The sequence below is a fragment of the Oncorhynchus mykiss genome, chromosome 11 (genome assembly GCF_057628025.1).
Source record: "Oncorhynchus mykiss isolate SJ-2025 chromosome 11, ASM5762802v1, whole genome shotgun sequence".
Lineage (NCBI taxonomy): Eukaryota > Metazoa > Chordata > Actinopteri > Salmoniformes > Salmonidae > Oncorhynchus > Oncorhynchus mykiss.
The window spans coordinates 34,334,196-34,353,106 of NC_143032.1; the positions used below are offsets into that span (position 1 = coordinate 34,334,196).

General features: G+C 42.2%; 2 protein-coding genes across 2 annotated transcripts; one reads left to right on the forward strand and one right to left on the reverse strand.

Moving 5' to 3' along the window:
- Positions 1-217: 217 nt before the first annotated feature.
- LOC110535602 (homeobox protein AKR) lies at positions 218-7,825 on the reverse strand. Its single transcript, XM_021620693.3, has 3 exons — positions 7,171-7,825; positions 5,149-5,381; positions 218-2,029 (listed from the first exon to the last, which is right to left on the reverse strand). Exons 1-3 carry the CDS (start codon positions 7,184-7,186, stop codon positions 1,343-1,345), a joined length of 936 nt encoding a protein of 311 aa, XP_021476368.1. The 5' UTR covers positions 7,187-7,825; the 3' UTR covers positions 218-1,342.
- Positions 7,826-11,898: 4,073 nt separating this feature from the next.
- Positions 11,899-14,195, forward strand: LOC110535603 (uncharacterized). Its single transcript, XM_021620694.3, has one exon. It carries the CDS (start codon positions 12,347-12,349, stop codon positions 13,715-13,717), a length of 1,371 nt encoding a protein of 456 aa, XP_021476369.3. The 5' UTR covers positions 11,899-12,346; the 3' UTR covers positions 13,718-14,195.
- The last annotated feature ends 4,716 nt before the right edge of the window (positions 14,196-18,911 follow it).

Below are 18,911 nucleotides of genomic sequence, written 5' to 3' on the forward strand. Positions count from 1 at the left end.
ACACAGGCACATGCACACACATCAAAGTGCTATTTCTGTCCTCTCCCTGCCTTTTTTCTTCATGTAGCACTAATGTATGATTGATGGAACTCATATCGCTCTACATTCTGTGCTACTGCTGTTAGGTGATTCTAGTGGGCAATCGCCTGAAAAGATTCTTGATCCTTAGATGTAGTCAATGTGATCGAGTGTTCCAACAGTGAAACGGCAAGCGTAGTAGAAAACAACTATTTATTTAAATCCCATATGTGACCCCTTATTTGCCACAAACATTGCACAGTATGAAAGGAAATCACATCATTGGGCGTCATGTCACAATCGCTGTACACAAACATGGTCCTTTTTTTGTACATAAAATGCTTTTTGGTGATTTAGAAAATGCTATATTTTTTACCGCTGCTGGTGACTTCACAAATGAAAAACATATTATTTAGTGTTGTTCTTCCAGTTAACTGGCCATCGCTACACAGGGTGTGTCCCAAATTGGCACCCTATTCTCTATGTAGTATACACTACTTTTGAGCACTTATATAGGGAATAGGGTGCCAATTTGGCTGCAGACACTATGTGAGGAGGGGAGGAAGGCTCAGACTAGGAATTTGCTACATTGTTCATCTGAATGATCCCTTCGTATAGGAAAACGCTTAATCAAAACAAAGACGAGAGGTTTACTTTCTTATAAAATATCAAAAAGGTATAAAAACAAAAGTCAAAAGAAAACAAAAACTATACTCTTATGAAAAAAAAAAAAAACACAGAACCCTTTCTACAGTAGTGATAAAGTTCATCATAGATCCCAAGAGCAAAGTACGTTTTAAGACACTGAGATGAGAGATGGGGACCCTAACTCGGCCCTATTGTGCGAAAGGCCGAGTGGAAACCATCGCAAACTGATCTCTGAAATGTAAAACGTGAAACACATCTGGAAACTACATATCCCACGGGGGATAGGTTTGTGAAACTACATACCCCATAATGGAGGAGAGGAGAACCACCCTCCCTCACCTGCAGAACACTTGTATGCCCTCATGCCTTGCTCTAGTAAAATACATAGGAAATGTTTTAAGACAGGCAGCGCTTTTTTTGTCCGTAAATCTTTTTGGTCCTGTGTGCAAAAAAGATGCACATAGATACATACATACATACACGCATATGACAAAATAAAAAAAGAACTAACAGCCAAGGCACCTTGATATAGTTTTGTACACCAATGTATACCAAAAATATAAGTTATCAGGCTTGTTGAGTTGCGTTTGTTCTTTGTTGCACAGTCACTGAACTCATGTGAGGAGTTCATTTAGAGACAACAACAACTGGGTTGTCATCTCTCTTTCCCTCCCCTTTAAGACACCAGTTGTTTAGCCTGCAGCTCCATCTCTGCCGCCCGCTTGAGGGCCACATCCACTAGGAGCTGGAAGCCACTGAAGTCCTGTGTGATGTCTGGGGGGGTGGGGGGAGGGGTGTTGAAGAGCCCACTCTGGGGGCTTAGGTTACACTCCATGGTGGTGTGGGTGGTGGTCACTGGCGGGGCGCCCAGGCCCAACCCTTCCTCCCGGCATCTGAAGAGCCCCAGAGCCTCTGTGGTGGAATGCAGCAGCTCTGCGGCCCTACTGCCATCTGTGTTAATGCTGGAGAGGAAGCAGGAGAGGTAGGAGGGGGGGCTCGAGCCCTGTTTCTGCATGGCCATGGTGGTAACAGTGGTGTGACAGATGACAGAGGGCCGGGGAGCCACGGTGGTGTCGGGCCCCAGGGAAGAGGAGGGGGACATCTTAGGGGACGATACGGCCTTCAGCAGGATGCCGGGGCTGGGGAGACCTGCCTCGAAGCTGGAGGGGTGCAGCGCCCGCTGGTCGTAGCTGTCCTCGGGGCCCGTGGCGTGCTTTGGTGACTGAGAGCTGGAATCAGAGAAGCCCCCGTCGCCTCCCTTGCTGCCTTTCCGGGAGAAGGTGAACCGGTTAGGGTCTTTACCGTCTTTACGCAGCATCTCCGGGAGGAGCCGCCGACGTGCGTTGATGAACCAGTTGCAAACCTGAAGGAGAGCAAATTGCAACATTTATTTAAATATATAGTATAGTTTCAAGTTAAAAGTTTTTTTTTTTTAAGTCAAGGGGGAAAAAAAGGAGAGCACAAAAGTATACTTTATATCACACGATGACATAAAAACAGGTTACATAGCGTTTACATATTTGCATGACATTGTGAGATGGCTGTTTTTCTGTTGTATGCAAAACATGCATCATATCTGAAACATCTACGAGCATACAGTGCCTTGCAAAAGTATTCGGCCCCCTTGAACTTTGCGACCTTTTGCCACATTTCAGGCTTCAAACATAAAGATATAAAACTGTATTTTTTTGTGAAGAATCAACAACAAGTGGGACACAATCATGAAGTGGAACGACATTTATTGGATATTTCAAACTTTAACTAATCGAAAACTGAAAAATTGGGCGTGCAAAATTATTCAGCCCCCTTAAGTTAATACTTTGTAGCGCCACCTTTTGCTGCGATTACAGCTGTAAGTCGCTTGGGGTATGTCTCTATCAGTTTTGCACATCGAGAGACTGAAATGTTTTCCCATTCCTCCTTGCAAAACAGCTCGAGCTCAGTGAGGTTGGATGGAGAGCATTTGTGAACAGCAGTTTTCAGTTCTTTCCACAGATTCTCAATTGGATTCAGGTCTGGACTTTGACTTGGCCATTCTAACACCTGGATATGTTTATTTTTGAACCATTCCATTGTAGATTTTGCTTTATGTTTTGGATCATTGTCTTGTTGGAAGACAAATCTCCGTCCCAGTCTCAGGTCTTTTGCAGACTCATTCTTCCAGAATGGTCCTGTATTTGGCTCCATCCATCTTCCAATTAATTATAACCATCTTCCCTGTCCCTGCTGAAGAAAAGCAGGCCCAAACCATGATGCCGCCACCACCATGTTTGACAGTGGGGATGGTGTGTTCAGGGTGATGAGCTGTGTTGCTTTTACGCCAAACATAACGTTTTGCATTGTTGCCAAAAAGTTCAATTTTGGTTTCATCTGACCAGAGCACCTTCTTCCACATGTTTGGTGTGTCTCCCAGGTGGCTTGTGGCAAACTTTAAACGACACTTTTTATGGAAATCTTTAAGAAATGGCTTTCTTCTTGCCACTCTTCCATAAAGGCCAGATTTGTGCAATATACGACTGATTGTTGTCCTATGGACAGAGTCTCCCACCTCAGCTGTAGATCTCTGCAGTTCATCCAGAGTGATCATGGGCCTCTTGGCTGCATCTCTGATCAGTCTTCTCCTTGTATGAGCTGAAAGTTTAGAGGGACGGCCAGGTCTTGGTAGATTTGCAGTGGTCTGATACTCCTTCCATTTCAATATTATCGCTTGCACAGTGCTCCTTGGGATGTTTAAAGCTTGGGAAATCTTTTTGTATCCAAATCCGGCTTTAAACTTCTTCACAACAGTATCTCGGACCTGCCTGGTGTGTTCCTTGTTCTTCATGATGCTCTCTGCGCTTTTGACGGACCTCTGAGACTATCACAGTGCAGGTGCATTTATACGGAGACTAGATTACACACAGGTGGATTGTATTTATCATCATTAGTCATTTAGGTCAACATTGGATCATTCAGAGATCCTCACTGAACTTCTGGAGAGACTTTGCTGCACTGAAAGTAAAGGGGCTGAATAATTTTGCACGCCCAATTTTTCAGTTTTTGATTTGTTAAAAAAGTTTGAAATATCCAATAAATGTCGTTCCACTTCATGATTGTGTCCCACTTGTTATTGATTCTTCACAAAAAAATACAGTTTTATATCTTTATGTTTGAAGCCTGAAATGTGGCAAAAGGCCGCAAAGTTCAAGGGGGCCGAATACTTTCGCAAGGCACTGTATGTGATATGCACAACTTGCTCTTGATCGTATATATCCTGGCATACCTATAGACAATGTTTAAAAGCTCTTGTTAGGACAACCTAATTGCACATCAACCAATGTTATTTTGTTACTTACGTTAATGTCTTATAAAGCATAGTACGACAGACAAGAAAATATAAGGTTCTACTTCTGTGCTCATCAAGAAACTCAAACTGGGCCTTTGAAAAGCCATCATGGCAGGTAACACAAGTATGCTGTAAGGTCTTGTTGCCCTCCCCAATTCTATTGCCCTCTCCCCCCCCCACCCCCTCTTCTCCCTCTCTGTCCCAGCCAATTATCAGCCCACGGATGGCTCAAAGCCTAGAGCTCTTAGTATGTAAAGGACTCTGTATTGTTCCCAGACAGCTGTGCTTGAAGAGGGCTGGGGGAGGGAAATTCCTGTGTGATCGTTACAGCCAAGCCCACGCCAACCACCCAGCAGAGTGAGTGAGCCGAGTCAGAGTTCTTGGTTCCTCCTAGTCACCGTGTGTCCCCCAAATGGCACCCTATTATTACCTACAATGTGCATTACTTTTGACCAGAACCCTAAGGGAAAAACCATGTGGGCCCTTGTCAAAAGTAGTGCACGACATAGGGAATTAGGGAGACATTTGGGACACAGGACAATGTCGTTTCACTTCAGACGTGTCTCGTCTGACAGAACGTTGCAATATCAAGCTTCCTTGAAAGGCCCTAGCTGCTAGCTGTTCATTGTCCACGTGTCAATCATGCTCTCTTTGTTTACGTACGTGTCATAAAACCGTGATAGGACTTTACAACACAAGGTGTACATTGCGTTTCCGGCCAATCATTTGTTTTGCATGCCACAGACCTACTAGTCATCTGGTGGTAAACCTATGAACACCGAGGCCTGTCACTCTGGCCCTCTGATTCTATCCTTCCTTCCTAATTTCCTTGAGATCTGTAAGTGAAAGCAAGCAATTCAAGGAAGGTAAGAAGGAAGGATGCATTGCTGAAGTATTTGAACAGGGCCCCTTATGTAATCGGTGAGGATCATTAGAGAGTTCAGAGTAGCCGGCAGGTAGCCTAGTGTTTAGAGCGTTGGCCTAGTAACTGAAAGGTTGCTGGATTGAATCTCCGAGCTGACAAGGTAAAAATCTGTCATTCTGCCCCTTGAACAAGGCAGTTAACCCACTGTTCCCCAGTAGGCTGTCATTGTAAATAATAATTTGTTCATAACTGACTTGCCTAGTTAAATTTAAAAAAAAAAATGTTAGCATACCTGTAGTGTGGAGAGCTGCGTCTGCTTGGAGAGCAGGGATTTCTCCTGTTCAGAGGGGTAGGCATTGTAGCGATGCTCATATAGCCAGTCCCTGAGGATCTGCACTGACTCCTTGGGTAGGTTCCCGCGCCGCTTCCTTTTCCCACTGCTCCCTCCCGTACTGGATGACAGGTCCAGGGGGGCGTCCATGCTGTCCTCCTCATCCGTCTCACTGGCCGACAACGTCATCATGCCTGTGTGTGGAGAAGGCAAGAACGGATGTGTGAAAGAATGTCAGTCAGAATTCCCCCAGAATTCCCCCTCCAAACACACCCTTGTCTGTATGTCTGTCTGGTCTGGTCTGTCAGCCACCCACCTTCCAACAGCCCAGTGCCAAAAGCTAGCTCTCTAGCGGAGGCAGCTGATGTGTCAGAAGCAAGCTGTCATGTTCAGCCATGTGATTCGTGGAACAGAGAGGGAGGGAGGGAGGGGGGGGGGGGGGGGGGTAGAGAGGGAGGAAGGGGGGGGGGGGGGGGGAGTGGAGAGGAGAGGAGAGACATCACAAAGGCAGGCTGCTCCAATGCTGTGTCAGTTATAAAACCTGCCTCGACAAATACTGCAGGCCTACTGTACTGAGCAAACACCTCTTCATGTTGACACTGACACAGTGCAGGAAGCTACAGCAGGGCCCAAGACAGCTGAAATAGTTATTCCAGGGGGACAATTCCCAAGGCTGTAAAAACATCTGTAGTCCGTTTGTTTCTTTCTCTTATTCTTTTTTTAAATAGCCTAATCAAACAGTTAATACAAAGTAGTTTATTTACCACAAGCCTTGACAAAAACCTGAAATAGATATATTATCTGGAAAATAACACATTCAAAAATCAAACTTTTTTTGTTGCAACTTTAATCATTTAGATGGTCTTATTTCAGTTTTAAATTGTAAAAACTAAAACATGGCATCATCTGTTGTCCATCATTCCATGTCAACAAAATACTGTACCGGATATCACTAGATCTGTACTTGGCATAGGGGTGGGAAATCGATTTTTTTTAAACTAAAAAACATTGAAGTTGGAATGAGGTAATTATGTAGGATTGTATGAGGAAGGGGGAGGGGTACTTGTTGCAAGTCAACGTCTCAAGACTAAACAAAAGAATCTTGTTCGTCGAACCATTATTTCACTACAATTTGAACATTTTTGAAAGAGTTACTCATTTCTTACTTAAAATGAAGTCTATTACTCATCCGAGGGGGATTGAGCGTTTTATAAGCTCTACTCTTAAGGAATTTATAAGTTTAAAACAATGTGTAGAAGTTCGTGTAGTCTAACACGAGGTCGAAGAATGCGAGAGCAGCGTCGCAGAATGAAAGCCAACAGCAACTTCACAAAGGAGGTCAGGATTTGAACGCTGTGCCAATCGAACAAAAAAAAATAAAAAAATCAGGGCTCTGGAAGTCTGCTGCAAATTTCGCACTATCTAATTTCATTCAACAGTGTGGCACATAATACAACGTATACCGAGATAATGAAACCATGTTGCAGCTAAACTAGCAGAGGGAACTTACTCTGCATCGTCGGGGCTACATATTTGATACATTTTAATGAACTAAAAGCGCGGTGACGTAAGGGTTTAGAGATGCCCTCTAATTTAGCCAATCCACCCAGATGTACCCTAAAGGAATTAGCTAGGAATTGGAAACTTGTTCATCATGAACTAAGTTTTCAGAGTAAGCTATTAAGTTAAAGGATCTAACACTATTGTATAACAAAATGGTTATGATTATTTACTCGATGCCTTTAACTAGTCAACCTTGAAAGATAACAATTCCTTGCATTTGAAACGGTTTAAATCAAAAGGCATTACGCAAAACAATTTTGACAGCCCGCCTGCACACAGGGGGGACCCTGTTTTGACTGGCGCAAACAATAGGCTGCGTTGCTTGCATTGAGAAATGCCTTATGCGCGATCTCCCTCAATATATCTTTGGATACACGCGTGTTATCGAAATCGGCACGCGGATGGAAAAAGGCGACCTACCCTTTTTTGTCTTCATATCCGTTAGAAATCCCCTTTTCACGTTGGTCACGAGAGGAGCGCAGTAATTTTTTTCCTTCTTCTTCTCGAATTGTATTCGTTTAATTGGCAGATCCTTTTTCTCGGGATATTCCACACCTATACTCCAAATGGTTAAACGGCTTCGTTCATTGAAAATAAATCAAGTCATAGAACCGTTCCTCGGCTTCTTCATTTGTTTGAGGCGCAATGGGCTAGTTATGCCAGGGGTAGGCTACCTGAAGTCCGCTGCTCGACTTAGCGAAGCCTTTCTCATTCAATGTGTGTTTGATCATGAAACTGGGTGACAGCTATCTTTGACAGCTGCGTGACTCGAACGCACAAAGATCCTCCCACTTTAGAAGGGAAGAGCTAAAAAATAAAAAAAAATCTCTTGACATCAGCATGGCTTTTGCAATGGCATATACACAATTTGACCGAACAACCGCTCGAATATATTCTACTATTTATGTTGACATACGTAGGGCTATACTTGAAATGCTTAGCTGTAGGTGTGGAAGCTAAGGGCATTGGAGATCTTGCAGCAGTTTTCGTGCACAATGTTGAAAACAAACAACCGCAGCATGGCAGGGCTACTTCTCATCAGTATTTCGGACTGATTGGCTAGTCTATTCCTTGTATCAATTTATATGCCCATGTTTATATAAATAGCAGAGCCATATTAGCATATTCATTATTTCATTAGCTAATGCATTATGCAACAAATGGGATGGTTGTCAAATTTGTCAACGGGGATAGGCTAATATCCAATGTCAGCCGTAAGGACTGTCAGCGATTTTATGCTTGCATTGATCAATTCAAATAGCATTTGGGAGTGGTTGCATAAATCTACTTCTGCATTGACGTGAACACAATCTCGCCGAACATCCGCAAGAATATATTCTACTTTTATGTTACAAATGTGGGGCTATAATTGAAATGCGTAGCTGTAGGTATGGAAGCTAAGGGCATTGAAGATCTTGCAGCAGTTTTAGGGCACAATGTTGAACACAACAACCGCAGCATGGCAGGGCTACTTCTCGTCAGTATTTCATACACGGCTTCCCTAATTGGCTAGTCTATTCCTGTATCAATTCTGTGCCCATGTTTTCATAAATAGCCTAGCCTCATTAGCATATTCATTATTTCATTAGCTAATGCATTATGAACCAAATGTGATGGTTGTCAATTTGTCAACAGGGATAGGCTAATATCCAATGTCAGCCGTAAGGATTGATCTATTCAATACCGTTTGATAGTGATTGCCTAAATAAATCAATACATGTTATGCTGCATTTCCAAACTGGGTTCCAAACTGGTTGAATCAACATTGTTTCAACGTAATTTGTCAACATATTTTGTGTGACATGGAATTTATGTTGAAAATAGTCTGGATTTTTTAAAAGACATCAACTTCAACTGTTTTGAGGGGGAGAGTTCAACTACAGGATTATGTCATCATGGTAACCAATTTTCAACATAGACAAACCTAAAATATGTTGAATTTGTATCTTTTAAACAACATCAGCGTTTCAACATTATATCCGCTATCAGAAAAAAACTATAGGCTGGGCATCACCTCCTACTGGAGAGTTGATCTATCTACAGCTCTCCCTTTGGTTTCCTATCCAGGGTTTTGACCAAGTTTAGATATTTGTCACTAACGACTACCAATGCGCTATCGCGAGAATGATTATTGACAGATCTCCACATAAAAACTAAATAAATTCACTGTTGCCTTTGAAGTCATCCCAAAAGGTTGGTTTAAGAAAGCAAATGAAATGTAACCATTCTTTATAAGTCATACAGTTATTAATTATACTATTTTGGCCTATTATAGCATTTGCAAAGTCATCAACAGCTATTGTTTCAATTCAACCCAGGGTTCAACTAAAACTAGACAGAACATAGGTTTCAAGCTTTGGTTGATTTCAAATTTAATCTACAACTAAATCATTAATATGTTGGGTTCACGTCTCCATCTCAACCAAAAATCTAAGTTAAAGAATAGGACTAAATCAACTGTATTTAAAGTGCATTTAAAAGTTAGATTTGATTTAGTCCTATTCTTTAACTATGATTTTTGGTTGAGATGCAGACGTGAATCCAACTTCTCAATTATTAATTTGTAGGCCAACTGGATATTGAATTATGTTTGGTTGTCAACGCAACCAAATATAAATAGTTGAAGGTACTGTATCAATGTATCCATGGCCACATTTTGAGGTTACTGTAACTATAAATATCTTCTTATGTAATCATAGAAAGCCTGCATGTTCAAGATAGCATGCAAGGAGATCTTCACAAATGCTGTAATAATCTGCACAGATTCTCAAACAGGATTGATCACTTTCACTACGTACTTTTAATGTAATCTCAACTGCAATCCTGGTTATTTGGTTGCGCTAATAGATAAAACACAGTGATAACACATAAATGTGCAATATGCAGATATCGCTCCTCCATTGCTTGGTGGCAAAAAAACTATATGTAGAGAATCATTGTACCTTCTATATTGCTGTGAAATATCTTTTCAGTTTCCCAACATATTGTATTGTCAGCTGTTTGAAGCTGTGTACAAAACCAAAAGTAAAAGACGCTCAAACAACATTACATGAATGGGACGCATAGAAATACCGCACATAGAACATATATATACATACCGCTTCTTAAACTTGCTTTCAATTAAAAATGACAGATCTATAACTCATATTTCTATGTAAATTTGGTTGGGTTGCCCAAAAAAGTTACATGTTGTCGCTTTAAGTTGTTATAAAAAAAATACTAAATATCTGACATTCTATTCCCATTTTAACTTGCTGTGCTTTAAATGATTGAAAGTGCAGTGATAACACATTTAGATGACAACTAAACCAAAAATCAGACATGGTTTTCCATTGGAATTTGTGGTTGAAGTCAGTGATAACACATTGGGAATTCAGCACACTTCAGGCTCTCTTTGAATGGGTGAATAAAGGTTGAAATCTCATTGATCAACATCTCACAACAAATATGACCTAATTCTACCTCCAGCGTGGATATGTTATAGCATACAGCTAGCCTACATTTGATAATAATTGATTATCCAGGAAACAATATACTCTGTAGGCATATTAGGCTCTTGGGGAGGGGCCATGGAAAGCAACACAGTGAAAAGGGATCATCACCCTTATTCCTATTCAACACAATCTGTTACTTTGTTGCTTTTCTTTCTGTAACTAGGGGTCAGATAGTGCTACGTCGTGTCCACTGGCCATGTGAGGACGGCACAATTTTTAAAGTGCCCGTGCCGCCACCCCCTATGGTATTAAAATCGGTAACTTACCAGAATACTGTGCACACGATGACGTCATCATGAAAAGCACAGACAAAGTACAGGGCTGCTCTCTGCAGGCGATAACTCTACATTGCACTTTTCGTAAGAATACTATCAGAATTTAAGAGGCGAAGGGAGAGGGTCCACTCCCGTCAAAATCTGTCCACGCTGGAATATCGGTCTGTTTACGGCCTTCCCTCCTTTGGGAAAACTACTCACATTGTTAATGTGGAGACAATACCATATCGTCATTATATACAGTATCTGATAATATTAAAAGTGACAATTTAATTTGGTATAATGTTAATTTCGAAAAATGTAACTCTGAATATTATTACATCAGTGAATTAATAATATGAAGTGTTTTTCGAAATGAACAACATACCAAATGCTAAATTGGATGCAATTTGATGTATGCTAATTAGCTTTTCTGCCCCACAGACAAAAAGGCCTACAGAAAATACATTCATATTGTGTAGTTTGCATAGCTCTGCTTTAGATGTTTAAAACAATTGTACATTGTAATTAAAAAAATACTGCCAGTATGTTTGCGCTATCATGTCAACTCCTTGTTATGCCCCAAAAAATGTTCACTTGACAACGACAACAATGGCGCAGGAAAGAGCATAAAAGCAGGTAGCCTCAAAACTATACCTGCCATTTGCCATTTACCTAACAGGAACGTTTAGGGGTAACAGTTTGATTAACCTATTTATACATATCAAATGGCTCGTTCACAAGCTTTTCCTTGAGTTGACATGCAATGACACATGTTAGCTGGTTGAAATGGAGATCTACCAATACGATCTCCGTGTGATGAGTAATGTCTATTTCAAGACCATGTGTAACGTGGTTTAATTCAGGTTATACAATACAGGTCAGGTAGGCCTAATAGGGATCTATAACATATTGATGAAAGATTGTGCACAACATTTTTTAATTTAATTTTTATTTTAACTAGGTAAGTCAGTTAAGAACAAATTATTATTTACAATTACGGCCTAGGAACAGTGGGTTAACTGGCTTGTTCAGGGGCAGAACGACATATTTTCACATTGTCAGCTCAGGGATTCAATCTAGCAACCTTTCAGTTCCTAGCCCAACGCGCGAACCACTAAGCTACCTGCCCTGCCGCACCCAATAATAGTGTAATAACATATTGTCTAACATATATTTTCACATACTGTGTTTTCCGTACTGTAAACGGACAAAAACAAATAATGACTGAAGTTTTTAAGCACAGTAGTCTACATTGGCAAATAACCACTTAAAAGCTAATGAATATAAAATGTATTAGGCTGTATTGAATAGAATTACAATCGGGATATAAAACAAAAATGGCATTACAATCCTTTCAAGGACGGGACCTCGCTTTACTCTCAGGAAGTAATGAGGGTTGTGAGTCATTTTTCCGCATATCCGTGCGCTTAATAGTGATGTAGCTTTTGGCACGCTTTGTGCATTCCAGAGTGGCGACGCCGCCCTGACTCGGCGGACTGGAACTAGAGAACTTCCGAGAGTGTACTGTGACACATCAAAACATTTTAATTCCCTCGCTGTGGTCATTACTGCTCTACGTACAACTACTTCAACAGCTGGCTATGAGGGGAGACGAAGCGGAGAGTGTCCGGTTACACTTTTCAGGTCTAAATTTAGGGAGACTACGCTGACGCAAGATGGCTAAAATCGGTCCTATGAGTGACAACGGGTACAAGACACTGGATCCATGGAAACGTATCCTACAACTTAGCTGTTATTGATGACAGGGTGTATTTTGGGCCTTTGTTGTCATCTTTCCGTAACACTTGGGGCTCTAGCGTTTTGTATAAAGGCGAGTCTTCCAAAATGCAGTTGTACAGCAGTGCGTTGACACACTATCCCGGATCCTCTCGCAAAGTTCCGATAACTATCACAAGTGGTACCATTACTGACCATTTGCCCAGGACAACAACGAACTCTGCAAATAATAAACCGAGTGGGCTTACTCCAACAGTGACTAACGGGAATCCGGTAGGAGAGACTCAATCTACCGCAAACATGCCCGCTGCTTTTTCATGTTATGAGGCTGCTTCCATGAAGCCAGTCTACTACACTTCTACCGCAGAGATAATCATTCGTCGGCCTGACGGAGTTGAGAGATACGTACCAGTGCACATCATAAAGGAGACCCAGACAAAACGGGCTCCGTTGGACTCATATTCGCAAGATGTTGTGATTCAGGCGCGTGACCATGATGATCATTTGGACACAGACTTGATTGTGGACTTCATTGATCACTTGAGAGGTAGAGGGGATCTACTCAGTGATAGTCAAAACGCCGAACGTGAAAATAACCTGATAAACGTCGACAAGAACGATGGACCAAGTTACAGAAAGTGTGGGGAGAGAATGAACATGGCAAATGGGAAGGGAAAAACCGTTACAAGTGACATCGTGAACCCAAAACGCCATCAGAACTTAGAGGCGCAGTCCACCCATTTAGGCCAGAACGTCGTGGACTCCCGTGAAAGTAAAAATGACAGTGAATACTCAGACCTGGACTCTCCATCAGGCGAGGCGCAGCTCTTTGAGCTCCGTGTCCTACAGGAGCCGTCTCCGCGGAGAGATGCAAAAAGGGGTGACATCAACGACAAGGTGACGTGCTACATAGCGGAGGTGGAGAAACAGAACAAGTACCTTCAGGAGAGGGCACACAAGTACAGATTCCACATCATCCCTGACGGCAACTGTCTGTACAGGGCGGTGTGCAAAGCCGCCTACGGAGAGCAGTCTATGCACAGCGAGCTGAGAGAGCAGACAATGCACCATATCGCCGACCACCTGGATGAGTTTAACCCCATCATTGAGGGAGATGTCGGGGAGTTCTTGATCAATGCAGCTCAGGACGGCGCCTGGGCGGGCTATCCGGAGCTTCTGGCGATGAGTCAGATGTTGAATGTGAACATTTACCTAACCACAGGAGGTAGCTTGGAGAGTCCCACGGTTTCAACCATGGTGCACTACCTGGGGGAAGATGATTCGTCCAAACCCGCTGTCTGGTTGAGTTGGCTCAGCAACGGACACTATGATGTCTTGCTGGACAGGTGTGTGGCCAACCCAGAGTATGACGAGTGGTTTCATCACTCTCAGATGCAAAGGAAACGGGACGAAGAGCTGGCCAAGTCGATGGCAGCATCACTGTCTAAAATGTACATTGAGCAAAACGGTCACATTTGAAACCAATAGTTATTCAACTGCTGCATTCAAATGTTAATCAGCCTCTCTCTCTTTCTCTCTCACTCTCTCTCTCATTCTCTTTAAACCGATTGCACTTTGATTCTGTGTGTTTGTGACTTCAACATTGCCTTAATGACATTTTCTAAGTTTTGTATTGTACCCGAATTGAAGTGCAGTGCACGCACATGTTATATTTCAAAATGTTGTGTTGTAAATAGACTAAACAACAAAATGTTAGTTCCAAGTGATGCTTGAAGGAGCTTGTATTATTTCCCATACATTGATGTATTTTGTTTGAAGTGAATGGGTTGGAATTACTCTGTATCAACCTAAAAAAAATGGTGTCAACTGGTTAAATAGACATTTGTTGATACTAAATCTATAGTGAACAAAATTATAAAAGCTACATATAAGGTGTTGGTCCCATGTTTCATGAGCTGAAATAAAAGATCCCAGAAATGTTCCATACAGACAAAAAGCTTATTTCTCTCCAGTTTTGTGCAAAAATGTGTTTACATCCCTGTTAGTGAGCATTTCTTCTTTGCCAAAATAATCTATCCACCTGACAGATATGGCATATCAAGAAGCTGATTAAACAGCATGATCATTACACAGGTGCACTTTGTGCTGGGGACAATAACGCCTTGATCACACCGACAGCGTCATTCCGCAAAATGTTACTCAACATCACCTGGATAGGTGTGCAACAAAAGTTCAACATTCACCTTCTGCTACTGTTTCTGTCAAGCCGTCTATGCATACAGTTTGATGCATACGTTCGATAAATCCAACGTATCCCCCACACAGAACACACTGCAACTGCCTCTGCAACGCAATGCTGCAATGCAAACGCAGCGTTCCGATGGAATTTAATGTACTTCTGGTGTGTCAAAATGCAATGACGCTGTCGGTGTGATCGATGCGTAAGAGGCCACTCTAAAATATTCAGTTTTGTCACCCATCACAATGCCACGGAAGTCTCAAATTTTGAGGGCGCATGTAATTGGCATGCTGACAGCAGGAATGTCCAACAGAGCTGTTGCCAGAGAATTGAGTGTTAATTTCTCGACCATAAACCACCTCCAACACATTTTTTGAGAATTCCTCAGTACATCTAACCAGCCTCACAACCCGCAGACCACGTGTAACGAAGCCAGCCCAGGACCCCCGTATCCGGATTCTTTACCTGCAGGATTGTCAGGAGGGGGGCGGGGGGGGGGGGGGTGGTGCTGAGTGTTTCTGTCTGCTCTTTCGTGTGGAAAAACTCTCTCTGATTGGCTGGGCCTGGCTCCCCAGTGGGTGGACCTGGCTCCCAAGTGGGTGGGCCTATGCCGTCCCAGGCCCACCCATGGCTGCCCGCCTGCCCAGTCATGTGAGATCCATAGATTAGGGCCTAATTAATTAATTTAAATTGACTGATTTCCTTCTATGAACTGTAACTCAGTAAAATCTTTGAAATTATTGCATGTTGCGTTAATATTTTTGTTCAGTTTATGATTCAATGCCAACAGTTTTATTTGATTATTAACAAACCAATATTTCAAGTTGTAACCTATTTCATTCAACACTCAACTTACTTTTCCCCTTTAGTTAAACCTAATAAATACCATTAATTCAAACTAAACTCAGCAAAAAAAGAAATGTCCCTTTATCAGGACCCTGTCTTTCAAAAATAATTCGTAAATATCCAACTAACTTCACAGATCATTGTAAAGGGTTGTTTCCCATGCTTGTTCAATGAACCATAAACAATTAATGAACACGCACCTGTGGAACGGTCGTTAAGACACTAACAGCTTACAAACGGTAGCCAATTAAGGTCACAGTTATGAAAAATTAGGACACTAAAGAGGCCTTTCCACTGACTCTGAAAAACACCCAAAGAAAGATGCCCAGGGTCCCTGCTCATCTGCATGAACATGCCTTAGGCATTCTGCAAGGAGGCATGAGGACTGCAGATGTGGCCAGGGCAATAAATTACAATGTCCGTACTGTGAGACGCCTAAGACAGCGCTACAGGGAGACAGGACGGACAGCTGATCATCCTCGCAGCGGCAGACTATGTGTAACAACACCTGCACAGGATCGGTACATCCGAACATCACACGGGACAGATACAGGATGGCAACAACAACTGCCCGAGTTACACCAGGAACGCACAATCCCTCCATCAGTGCTCAGACTGTCCGCAATAGGCTGAGAGAGGCTGGACTGAGGGCTTGTAGGCCTGTTGTAAGGCAGGTCCTCACCAGACATCTCTGTCAACAACATCACCTATGGGCACAAACCCACCGTCGCTGGACCGGACAAGTCTGGCAAAAAGCGCTCTTCACTGACGTGTCACGGTTTTGTCTCACCAGGGTGATGGTCGGATTTGCATTTATCGTTGAAGGAATGAGCGTTACACCGAGGCCTGTACTCTGGAGCGGGATCGATTTGGAGGTGGAGGGTCCGTCATGGTCTGGAGTGGTATGTCACAGCATCATCGGACTGAGCTTGTTGTCATTGCAGGCAATCTCAACACTGTGCGTTACAGGGAAGATATCTTCCTCCCTCATGTGGTACCCTTCCTGCAGGCTCATCCTGACATGACCCTCCAGCATGATACTGCCACCAGCCATACTGCTCGTTCTGTGCGTGAGTTCCTGCAAGACAGGAATGTCAGTGTTCTGCCATGGCCAGCGAAGAGCCCAGATCTCAATCCCATTGAGCATGTCTGGGAGCTGTTGGATCGGAGGGTGAGGGCTAGGGCCATTCCCCCCAGAAATTTCCGGGAACTTGCAGGTGCCTTGGTGGAAGAGTGGGGTAACATCTCACAGCCAGAACTGGCAAATATATGGTGCAGTCCATGAGGAGGAGATGCACTGCAGTACTTAATGCAGCTGGTGGCCACACCAGATACTGACTACTCCTTTTGATTTTGACCCCCCTTTGTTCAGGGACACATTATTCCATTTCTGTTAGTCACATGTCTGTGGAACTTGTTCAGTTTACGTCTCAGTTGTTGAATCTTGTTATGGTCATACAAATATTTACACATCTTAAGTTTGCTGAAAATAAACACAGTTGACAGTTAGAGGACACTTTTTTTTCAGAGTTTATATACAACCCATTTTTAATGTTGTACCAAGTTTAATTTTCACATTGGGATTAGCTATCGAAATTTCTTCAATTGGATACAAACAATTAAATAAATGTTCTCTTAACCAAGCTGGACTCCAAACACTTTATTTTCAGAAGACTTTCACATGCACTGTTTACAATATTGTAACCAAGTTGTAACCAAATTGTGACCATCTCGTCAATGGAAACCTTGCCAGCCCCTTTAACATCATAGTTCTTACGCAAATATCATTTAAGATTCAGTGCTGGCAGTGAACATATAATTGTAACGGTGTGCGCTGAGAGGTGCGGAAGCAAGTTCAGAGTGTGAGTGTTTCAATGATTAAACAACATAATACAAAATAAGAAACACAATCAATAATGACAATAATGATATTTTAAAAAAACAACACATTACCTGGAATGACATTAACTCTCACAGGTGGCCCAAAAAAACAACTGAAAGCCACGCACCCAAATACTTCACGACTCCAACTCTTCTGCGACCACTACATTCCACCCACTGCCATGTAAGGCGAATTCACATGAGGTGTTGAAAGCAATTTAGAAGCTTTCATTCCATTTTTTTTTTTAAATCTCATTGATCTGTCGAATTCGTTATTTGATTTCAGACAAATTGAATAGAACAGGTTGAACGAACCAAAGCCTAATTTTGGATCATAACGATTAGAAAAGGCACTTTCAGATGAACCACAGTGCCGTCCCACTTTTTACAGTGTGCACTTAGGTCTACTCTTCTGGAGATGATTTATCGGGTTTTAAGTTATAAGTGTTAAAGTTACTGTGTTGTTCAGCTTTAGACCTTTGTAAGGTGTTGGAGCGCAAACTGAAAAATTGAAAAAAACACATTTGGTGTTCTATTTACACATTTTACTCTGTTTTACTGACGTTATTTTAATCCCCGTGCAAGTTCACACACACACTAGACATGGAATCGGGGTGACCTCTGCTTTTTCTGTCTCCAGAAGTGACAATAAAAGTGGCTGGTTTTATAGTTTGCTTTATTCCCGTGCATAACCATTAGATGGCGTATTAGACCCCTCAATTGACTTGTTTCACAGGGTTGATTGAAACGTTGCACAGTATAGAATCAAACTATCTTTAGATACTTTTGCCTTCACGTAGCATCAATACACAAACAGTAGGCCTAACTGTTATGTCCAAAGGAATGTTTGCTTTAGGTAGCCTTAACCCCAAAGTCAGGGCATAACACATAACGGTCACAGTTGTCCCCTTTAGGCACACCTTGGTTAAGTTTCCTTGTGTCTACTTTTTCCCACATCGTTTGTAGGCTTCTTTTGCTATTGTAATACTTTTTAATATATATATATATATATATATATATATATATATATATATATATATATATATATATATATATATTTATATATATATACACGTTTTGTTTTGAACATGTACAGTCTGGTTTGACTTTGTGTATTTTTGGCTATTTTATGGCCGCATGTTTTATTTCCCCTGACTCTAAAATAATAAGAACAGCAGCTGTAAACTGTTATGATGTAATTCTGCAGTCATGTGGATACCAATGTTTTTTTAATGCACAAAAAACACGAGCTTTTCCTCTCTCTCTATATACCAGCAGGTATCTTTTCCTCTCTTCCTATCTTTGAGCCGGTGCATTTTCCTCTCTTCCTATATACCAGCAGGTATCTTTTCCTCTCTTCCTCTCTTCCAGCCGATGCATTTTCCTCACTGCCTATGTACCAGCCGGTGCCTTTTCCTGTCTCCCTATATACCAGCAGGAATGTTTTCTTCTCTGCGTATATACCAGCCGGTGCCTTTTCCTCACTGCCTATATACAAGCCGGTGCCTTTTCCTCACTGCCTATATACCAGCTGGTGCCTTTTCCTCACTGCCTATATACCAGCTGGTGCCTTTTCCTCACTGCCTATATACCAGCTGGTGCCTTTTCCTCACTGCCTATATACCAGCCGGTGCCTTTTCCTCACTGCCTATATACCAGTGTGTGCCTTTTCCTCACTGCCTATATACCAGCCTGTGCCTTTTCCTCACTGCCTATATTCCAGCCTGTGCCTTTTCCTCACTGCCT

What these genes read in the sequence shown, in the direction of transcription:
- LOC110535602 (XM_021620693.3), bottom strand. An exon ending in CGCAGCTCTCCACACTACAG is followed by an intron (nt 2,030 to 5,148) that starts GTATGCTAACAT and finishes GCTCTCCTTCAG; the next exon opens with GTTTGCAACTGGTTCATCAA.
- LOC110535603 (XM_021620694.3), top strand. Translation starts at nt 12,347, where the DNA reads ATGCAGTTGTACAGCAGTGCGTTGACACACTATCCCGGATCCTCTCGC.